The 9,832-nt window shown below is 37.1% G+C and overlaps 1 protein-coding gene across 2 annotated transcripts in view; it reads right to left on the bottom strand.

Annotated features, from left to right (window-relative positions):
• The window catches only part of LOC110441715 (zinc finger ZZ-type and EF-hand domain-containing protein 1-like), a 92,091-nt gene extending 82,517 nt beyond the window's left edge, over positions 1-9,574 (bottom strand). For both annotated transcript variants that reach the window (XM_021484935.1, XM_021484936.1), the window contains exons 1-9: positions 9,444-9,574; positions 7,620-7,653; positions 7,151-7,229; positions 4,427-4,508; positions 3,665-3,736; positions 2,235-2,379; positions 2,021-2,085; positions 1,673-1,796; positions 1,428-1,533 (exon numbers count right to left, since the gene is read on the bottom strand). In XM_021484935.1, the coding sequence (XP_021340610.1) occupies positions 1,428-1,533; positions 1,673-1,796; positions 2,021-2,085; positions 2,235-2,379; positions 3,665-3,736; positions 4,427-4,508; positions 7,151-7,229; positions 7,620-7,653; positions 9,444-9,497 (761 nt within the window). In that variant the 5' untranslated portion in view covers positions 9,498-9,574. The remainder of the gene's footprint in view (positions 1-1,427; positions 1,534-1,672; positions 1,797-2,020; positions 2,086-2,234; positions 2,380-3,664; positions 3,737-4,426; positions 4,509-7,150; positions 7,230-7,619; positions 7,654-9,443) is intronic.
• Positions 9,575-9,832: the final 258 nt, after the last annotated feature.

Genomic DNA, 9,832 nt, shown 5'->3' with positions numbered 1-9,832 from the left:
TTTACCTGTAGACATTGGCTGTGTTAGTAAGAACATAGAATTTAACTGTAAACGATGGATGTGTTAGTAAGAACATAGAATTTACCTGTAGACATTGACTGTGTTAGTTAGAACGCATTAGAATTTACCTGAATACATTGGCTGTGTAAGTAAAAACACATTAGGGTTTACCTGGAGACATTGGCTGTGTTAGTAAGAACACATTAGGATTTACCTGTAGACATTGGCTGTGTTAGTAAGAACATAGAATTTTCCTGTAGACATTGGCTGTGTTAGTAAGAACACATTAGGCTTTACCTGTAGACATTGGCTGTGTTAGTAAGAACATAGAATTTACCTGTAGACATTGACTGTGTTAGTTAGAATGCATTAGAATTTACCTGAAGACATTGGCTGTGTTAGTAAAAAACTCATTAGGGTTTACCTGTAGACATTGGCTGTGTTAGTAAGAACACATTAGGGTTTACCTGTAGTCATTGGCTGTGTTAGTAAGAACATAGAATTTACCTGTAGACATTGACTGTGTTAGTAAGAACACATTAGGATTTACCTGGAGACATTGGCTGTGTTAGTAAGAACACATTAGGGTTTACCTGTAGTCATTGGCTGTGTTAGTAAGAACATAGAATTTAACTGTAAACGATGGCTGTGTTAGTAAGAACATAGAATTTAACTGTAAACGATGGATGTGTTAGTAAGAACATAGAATTTACCTGTAGACATTGACTGTGTTAGTTAGAATGCATTAGAATTTACCTGAAGTCATTGGCTGTGTTAGTAAAAAACTCATTAGGGTTTACCTGTAGACATTGGCTGTGTTAGTAAGAACACATTAGGATTTACCTGTAGACGTTGGCTGTGTTAGTAAGAACACATTAGGGTTTACCTGTAGGCATTGGCTGTGTTAGTAAGAACATAGAATTTAACTGTAAACGATGGCTGTGTTAGTAAGAACATAGAATTTAACTGTAAACGATGGCTGTGTTAGTAAGAACATAGAATTTAACTGTAAACGATGGCTGGGTTAGTAAGAACATAGAATTTACCTGTAGACATTGACTGTGTTAGTAAGAACACATTAGGATTTACCTGTAGACATTGGCTGTGTTAGTAAGAACACATTAGGGTTTACCTGTAGACATTGGCTGTGTTAGTAATTACATAGAATTTACCTGTAGACATTGGCTGTGTTAGTAAGAACATAGAATTTACCTGTAGTCATTGACTGTGTTAGTAAGAACACATTAGGATTTACCTGTAGACATTGGCTGTGTCATTAAGAACACATTAGAATTTACCTGTAGACATTGACTGTGTTAGTAAGAACACATTAGAATTTACCTGTAGACATTGGCTGTGTAAGTAAGAACACATTAGAATTTACCTGTATACATTGACTGTGTAAGTAAGAACACATTAGGCTTTACCTGTATACATCAGCTGTGTTGGACGACACCTCTATACTGGTGTGACATGGGCTAATGGTGCGTACCTCTTCCCCGGATCCCAGTGATGCCTGCCCACCCATTTGTGCTGTGGAAAAAAATGTATACCATATTCATTCCAAATTGAGAAATTACCCACTACTGTCTATATATTAGCAGAAAATACCCACAGTTAAATGTTCTGATTCAAGTTGATCTAATCAGCAATCTATGAACAGATACATTACCTGATTCTTTGAGACCTTTGAAAGTGGACTTTAGTACAGAGTTCCTCATGCTTGTGGTGTTGTTAAATCCATTAAGGTAGGGGAAAGGTAGACTCAGACTTGGAGATCTATTCCGCAGCAGGTACTAGTCCCAAAGAAACAAGAAAATCGGATCATCATGACAATTAATGTAGATCAAGATCTGTGTATTTTCATAAACTTTAGATATACATTTGTTTTAAAAGGTTTCTTGTTTATATTAAACATTGTGTTTATATATATTTTTTTTTTATCAAACTCTGTGTATCATTTTTGTTTGCAAATGTACATAAAATACATGTGATCATCAGATATCTTCAGTTGCCCTACCTTTAGTATCCTCTCAGAGTGGTGTTTGACAGCATTCTTATCACCAGAATATACATCTACAAATCCTGTAATGGTAAACAAAAAAACTTAAATGAAGTAATTGGAATATATACTCATTCCTGCTAACCCAATCAAGTTTCTAGGCAGACATTTCTATGTTTATCAGAAAATAAAGTTTCTAAAGGCTATCTACTGAGTGGAAGAGTTGAATTACCAGGGACAAGGGAACATGCCTGGAGCATGCGGATGCTACGCCCAAGCTCGCCGAGAATATTAGGTCCACTGATTGACTTTACTGTCTCCAGGACTGTGTCCACTTCCACGACCCCACTGCCATCCACATCAAACTGCTGGAACGCCTGCAAAATGGAGAAACAAAATATCACTCCTTCATGTTATATGCAGATTTGTGTTGGCCATTAAACAAGATCTTGAACATAATGATTGAATCTTTTATGACTATATACTCAGCCGTTGTCACGTGACTATAAACTCAGCCGTAGTCACGTGACTATATACTCAGCCGTCGTCAAGTGACTATAAACTCAGCCGTAGTCACGTGACTATATACTCAGCCGTTGTCAAGTGACTATATAGTCAGCCATTGTCAAGTGACTATAAACTCAGCCATAGTCACGTGACTACTCCGCTGTAGTCACGTGACTATATACTCAGCTGTCGTCACGTGACTATATACTCAGCCGTAGTCACGTGACTATATACTCAGCCGTCGTCAAGTGACTATAAACTCAGCCGTAGTCACGTGACTTTATACTCAGCCGTTGTCAAGTGACTATAAACTCAGCCATAGTCACGTGACTACTCCGCTGTAGTCACGTGACTATATACTCAGCTATAGTCAAGTGACTATATACTCAGCCGTTGTCACGTGACTAGAAACTCAGCCGTAGTCACGTGACTATATACTCAGCCGTTGTCCCGTGACTATAAACTCAGCCGTAGTCACGTGACTATATACTCAGCCGTCGTCAAGTGACTATAAACTCAGCCGTAGTCACGTGACTTTATACTCAGCCGTTGTCAAGTGACTATATACTCAGCCATTGTCAAGTGACTATAAACTCAGCCATAGTCACGTGACTACTCAGCTGTAGTCACGTGACTATATACTCAGCTGTAGTCATGTGACTATATACTCAGCCGTAGTCATGTGACTATATACTCAGCTGTTGTCAAGTGACTATATACTCAGCTGTTGTCAAGTGACTATAAACTCAGCTGTAGTCACGCGACTATATACTCAGCTGTTGTCACGTGACTATAAACTCAGCTGTTATGCTTTCACCATCGGAACACTAAACCACATTATTTGCTGCAAAATATCACCCAGGTCTTTGCAATTATATCAGTTTGTTGTTCTATAACAAACGGTTCATTGGCCTTAACAATCATCTGACTTTAACTTTTTTTTATAACTTTTTGTTTGTACGTTTCCGAGATATGAATTGGGAAAAAGGAAAGCAGAAATCAACATGATCCACATCAAGGTCAAATGTGGTAAAACATTTAAACAACTTCTTCTTGATAACTGAATAACTTAAAGAGTCCTAGGGTCTTGATATTCGGCCACTAGTAAGCTTGGCTGGATGGAGGACTATCAAGTCCAGTCAGATGGACACGTACCTTAATAGCATCATCTCTAGACACTCCCTTGTTCATTAGCCAATCACAGAAATGGGCGATAGTCAAAGTCTCCTGAAATAACAAATGGAGAATCATCACATATATTGATATGTTGATATATATATCATTATGATGTTTTTGTACTTCTGGATTTTCTTGAAGCCAAAATAAGAAATCTGTTTCATTAACCTTCCTACCTACCCTATATTTTAGTGCCTACTAGTTGGAAGCTTTGAGCTTAGAGGCTATTGGAAAACATAAACATACATGTAATTGGCTTGCTTGATCCATCAAGGAAATTCATATGCATGGTGCAGTGCATAATTTACTCAAATCTAACAAAGCTCCCACCTAGTTGGAGGTGGCCTGAAGTCTGCTGGGAGATCACAAATCAGGCGTTCTGAGTCCTCGTGTGGCTATATGTCATTTTCTCTTATAGAATATTCAGCAAACTTGTGTTGCTGTTAACATGTTTTGAGATTCCATTCAAAGCAATAGTATACAAAGAAATGGTGGGGGCACAATAGATAACTTTGAATGGGATAAGTCTGCTTTGTTTAATAAACTAAACGTTGCTTAGGAATTTAGGTGGGTGTATTTTTTCTGGCAAATGCGGTGAAGCTTCCATCTAGTACATTCCCATACAAGTCTTTTACAATCTGCAACTCACAGTGTCCTAAAATCAGAACAAAACTTGCATTGTTTTGTTATTTAGATGATTTGAATGAATGTTAAACTAATATATTGCTGTGTTTGCTTTACCTCCATTTTGCTTTCCCTATCTTCCAGCCATCTGATGATCTGGAATCGGTATTGTTGCAAGACATTTTCAGGGATTTCCTCTCTGTCAACAGATAGACATGGTATAGTACTGATTGCATTGCATGTAGTAAAAAAATAATAATGAAATTGAAAAATAAATACACTAATTGTCGTTTTCTCACATGTTTTACAATCCAGTACCTTTATCAGCAATTTATTATGTGAATAGTATGCATCAGAAAAGAAGAGGCACAGAAACCCTGTATCACTCACCTTGATTTTAAAGCAATCACAACAAAATAGTCTCATCATCATCATCATCATCATCATAACTATCATAATCATCATCAGTCGATTCAGAGCAATCATTATCATCATCCCAACATTCATCATCATCTTCATCACTTAAATGCACATTCACACTTAAAAGCGAACAAACATAGACATAAGCAAAGAGAGCGAGGGTTCATTGAGTATGGTTTTGTTGATAGCTGTCCCGATTGGTATCAATAAAGGACTTAAGTTACCTGGAGCAAATCATGAGTTTGTCTGTTCTTGTCCAGCACTTGTATATACGGTTTTAGGGTTGTGATCTCAACTGTTTCTATATTATGACAAGGAACTATTCCGAGGGTTGTATATATGGTTTAAGGGTTGTGATCTCAACTGTTTCTATGTTATGACAAGGAACTATTCCCAGGGTTGAAGCCAGACCCAAGAACCAATTCTAATAACATAATAGTATTCGTCTAAGTAGGGAATTCAACAGTCCAACATTGAAAGTTATGACCCAACACTATGTGTTCAGGGGTGGGGCTGTTCCCTGAGGCCAATCCTGGTAGCATTTATTGTTACATGTTATGACAAAGCGACACAGTTGACTGAAGAAGAAAGCTGCTGGCCAAATGACTTATTTTGCCCTCTCCTCCACTCTGTGAGGTCAGCCCCTCCATTTTAAACTAGAACTGTGAGCCAAAGGCTAACTAAACCCCTCGCTCCTATATAAACCAGAACTGTAAGCTAAAGGCTTACTAAGGCAAAGCATTGCAATGCAATATAGTCTCCCACCAGTAATGATTTCTTTATTGACTGAGCTGTACACTTATTTATGTATATATGTCACTCACATACTTCCTGTTCTCCCTCTCAATGCCAAAACATACTTGCAAACGAAATGTTGTTAGCACAGATGAACAATTTTGCTAAAATCGTCCTAGTAGTAATGGAAGAAATGTCTGGACAAAGATTTTTAACAAAGATTTTTAACAAAGGAACATAACTCCTTAAAAATGGTCAAAATGAATTAATACTACCCTGATACACGACATCAGGGGGTTATTACCATATCTGTAAACTTTCATTGAAATTGGCCCAGTAGTTTAGGAGGCAGACAAAGTTTTTTTCCTACAAAGGACCATAACTCCTTTTAAAAGGGTCAGAATGATAAAGAACTACTTGAATGCACAAGGTCAAGGGGCAGTTGCCATATCTGTTAACTTTCTTTGAAATTGGCCCAGTAGATAAGGAGAAGTTGTCAGGACAAGGATTTTTCAACACAGGGCTATAACTCCATAAAAAGGGTTGGACAAAAATACCTGGATGTACAACTTTAGGTGGTAGTTATCATATCTGACATATTCCGTTAAAACAGGGAGCATAGTGTTAGTGTACATGGTATTCATTTACCTTTTCCAGTACCGTAGCAAGCATAAACCTGTCTGATATGCTTGATTAGAAAGTATAAGTATCGCCTTAAAACACCATGCCGAAGCGCCGATTTTCGGCCTTTCAGATCACTTCAACAATAGGCCCTATATTGTATCTGACTGTGTATTTTCGTGGTTAGACATTTTAGAATTTCAAGTAATCGAGAAAAGTTATTTAGCATCGCAGTTATGCAGTTTTTAGAACAGCAAACCGTTCAGAATTACTTCGACGGTCGCTTGTATTAGGTGCCAATCGACGACACGTGCACAGGAATGGCCAAGTTGCGCGACGTGATGTGCTCCCGATTTATTTTGAAGGGTTGGTCAATACCGTTATATATTCGTCCTTTTCCTTTCAAATGTGTTCTACTGCCATTTTTTTTTTTTTACAAAAGTTCTGATGGAAATTTTCAGCATTTTAATTTAAGTCATATTTTCTTAAAATTACAGCCATATAATCTGAAAGGATTGAAAAATATCATATTATGGATTAAATTATAAACATGATGCATAACATTCTTTTTGATTTAACAGAATACTCCTTAATTTAACATCATGTTGAATAGTATTGCACTTCAAAAAATATTTAATGATTTTAATGGAGGGCCTATCCGTAATGGTTGGAGGCCGAGAAAGTATTGCCACTGTTTAAAAAAAATTGGCTACTGAAATTCAAACATGGCTACTTTTTTGACTACTGATTTTTTAGGTCCAGGTTGGGCCCTGTGGAGGAGTTGTATGGAGAACTGTTTTTTAAGAAATGGACATTACTCCAAAAAAAAGTGTCAGAACGAAAAGAATAATACCTGGATGCACAATTTCAGGTGATAGTTATCATATCTTAAAAGTTTCGTTGAAAATGGCCTCGTAGATTTGGAGGAGTAGGGGTATAATGAGGTAAAATGGAATATTATGTTTGAAGAAAAATTTTATGCACTGAGCAGGTCAGCTAAATTGACTTTAATTTGTTGGAAGTTGTTGTTTCTGAATAGACATAAATTATTAAACATTAGCATACTTAATCTTTGCAGCATAATTCCTAAGAGTTGTATGGTTGAAAAGTCCACTCAAATCTGTTGTGGTAAATCCATCTTTGTCTACAAAGGAAAAGTAACAACTTTTTTATCTCGTAATAACTGAAACAATGTTAGCTGTGATTCCATCAAAAGTCTCACACATTTGTATACCTAGTGGAGGGATATACAGTATGTTTCATATTGGGTTCCTTAAAGTTTGAACTAGATGTGAAAGAGTGTTTCCAGTCATTCCAGAAAGAATGTCTTGTTCTTTTATTATCTGGGATAAACAATCCCCTGTAAAGGGTATATTATATCCTTCATGTGCTTTGATAATATCTCCATGAAGTAGTCTCATACATCAACATTCAACATCCCAGTATGTGGTTTAGTAGAAAGGTACTTAATGTAAAGCCACTGGATCTAGTGTTGAGAATTATGCAACCACATGCAAGTACATAATATACTCACCACCATCTTCATTGTCAGAGTTGCCATCATCCAGCTGAAACAGGATGGCAAGGGATGAATGCTACACAGCAAAATATTATTTGTCACAATCTGCCTGTATGCTAGTACTCTAGATAAGAAACTGAATACATAACAAATAGTCTGTAGCGGAACTGGACTGGGTCGATCGTTGACGACCAGGTAGTCCGAATTATTCTGACGTTTTATCAACTTTTTTCATATCGGTCTGTCGTCGATTAACGTCAGACCTCCGGCCCTCTATAATATGCGGGAAATATGCGACCCACGCCCGGAGCGCACTTCAAACTGATATTTTAGAAACAAATCGTCACTTTCACACACATGTCGCACATAAATCGAAAGATCTATTCTTCATGCACTAGGTGGTATCAATAACATGTTTCAAAGATCATTACGAAAAGTATTTTCCAACGTTTTCTATACCAACACATGTTTTTAATGGAAATTAGGCCATGAGCAATGTCACATGACTTGACGAGATCTCGAGTTACCGAAGGTATTTCCCAACGTTATGACGTAGCCGACGAGATTTTAGTCATGTGGCATTAGAAGGCGGGGGCTATCAAAAAACTAGAGTAAAACAGAGTAAGTTTGAAAAAATATGTTTTTAGTGATTGTATTGGTTGTTTGAGGCATGTTGTGTATGTTCATCTTGTGCATAAAGAATAAATCTTTCGATCCATGTGCAATATGTGTGTGAAAGTGACAATTTGTTTCTAAAATATCAGTTTGAAGTGCGCTCCGGGCGCGGGGCGCATATTTCCCGCATAATATAGAGGGCCGGAGTTCTGACTTTAATCGACGACAAACTGATAAGAAATTTTTTTGATAAAACGTCAGAATAATTCGGACTAACGACCAGGTAGCTCAATTGGTAGAGCCTCTGTATAGAGTTTGGAGGGTCCCGGGTTCGAACCCTGGTATGGCTGTTACATTTTCTCTTTCTCTTGTTACAAGTCTAATTCACGCTCATTGTTATTCAATTAAAATTTGATACTTTCTTAAACTTTTTTCTTGTTTTACCCAGACCACATACAAGCTATTTAAATAAACAGTTGGTTACTCTAGTTTGGTTATGTGAAATACATTGTAGTCTTCCAATATTCTGTCATCACTTACAGTTACTTTGAATAAAGAATTAAAAGTGCACCTCATCTAAAATTGAAATTGTTAATAAATACATTACTGTTTAATCTAATGCAATGAACTGCAATAGAGGATTAAGAGATTTTTATTACCTGGCATAACCATATCAGGCGACAGATCATATTTATGAAGCCGTTTTTTGTTCATAATGTTTCAAAAAACTTTAGGTGTTTTCATTTCACTTTATTCCCATTTAAGTAATAAAACTGTTTATGTAAACTGTTACCCAAATTACCCATACACAGGATTGTGTCCAACCTGATTATGGTCAGTATGGTGGACTTATAGTAATCAAGGAGCATATTTCTATAAATACATACACCTGAGCATAGTTCCATAAAAGCCAGAATATAAAATATCAATCAACAATGCGCAGACACCGCATACATAACGTTACATGTACAATGTACTTATGTGGAGGTAGAGCAAGTTTTTGGAGAACAAAATATCATGCAACCTTGTAGGCCTACTCCACCTGTGAATGTTACGTCCGAAATCATATTTCGAGGCATCCCAACCCAGGATGTTGTACCTTTCCAATGACATAGGCTACTGGAGGGTGTTTACATTAGTACGTGAAACTGCAGCGCACGTAAGGGGTCATTTTGGCACCGAGGCATAAAAGCATTATAGGAAAAAATCAGCTTAAGTAAAAACCTCTTTGAATTCCCGATCTTCTTCTGCATCGCTGTTGCTGGGGCTGTTTCCCATTTCCTGGCAGCTAGGCTCCAGTACAGTTACGGCCGTTTCACACTCCTGTCGAAGGAGTTTAACTCGCTGAAGTGAAACTTGACAGGATTTAGCGAATAGCTTAACAGTTTCGTACTTTAATCGATGTCAATAGTTTACTCACTTATTCGGTAAATCTTAACTTAGATAAAGTCAATAAAAGTAGAATGTTTAAATCTTTATTCGGTATTGTAAAGTTGATAATCTAATATCTGTACAGTATTAACCAAATAGAATAATTTATTTTCGCATCTGGTAAAAACCGGAAGCGGCATTCGGACCATGCTCGGCCATTTCCGTGAATTTCGAATTTCGAC

The sequence above is a fragment of the Mizuhopecten yessoensis genome, unplaced genomic scaffold (genome assembly GCF_002113885.1).
Source record: "Mizuhopecten yessoensis strain PY_sf001 unplaced genomic scaffold, ASM211388v2 scaffold716105, whole genome shotgun sequence".
Taxonomy (NCBI): Eukaryota; Metazoa; Mollusca; class Bivalvia; order Pectinida; family Pectinidae; genus Mizuhopecten; species Mizuhopecten yessoensis.
Note: the sequence above shows the minus strand (reverse complement) of the source record. Positions and strands in the feature narration are given on the sequence as shown.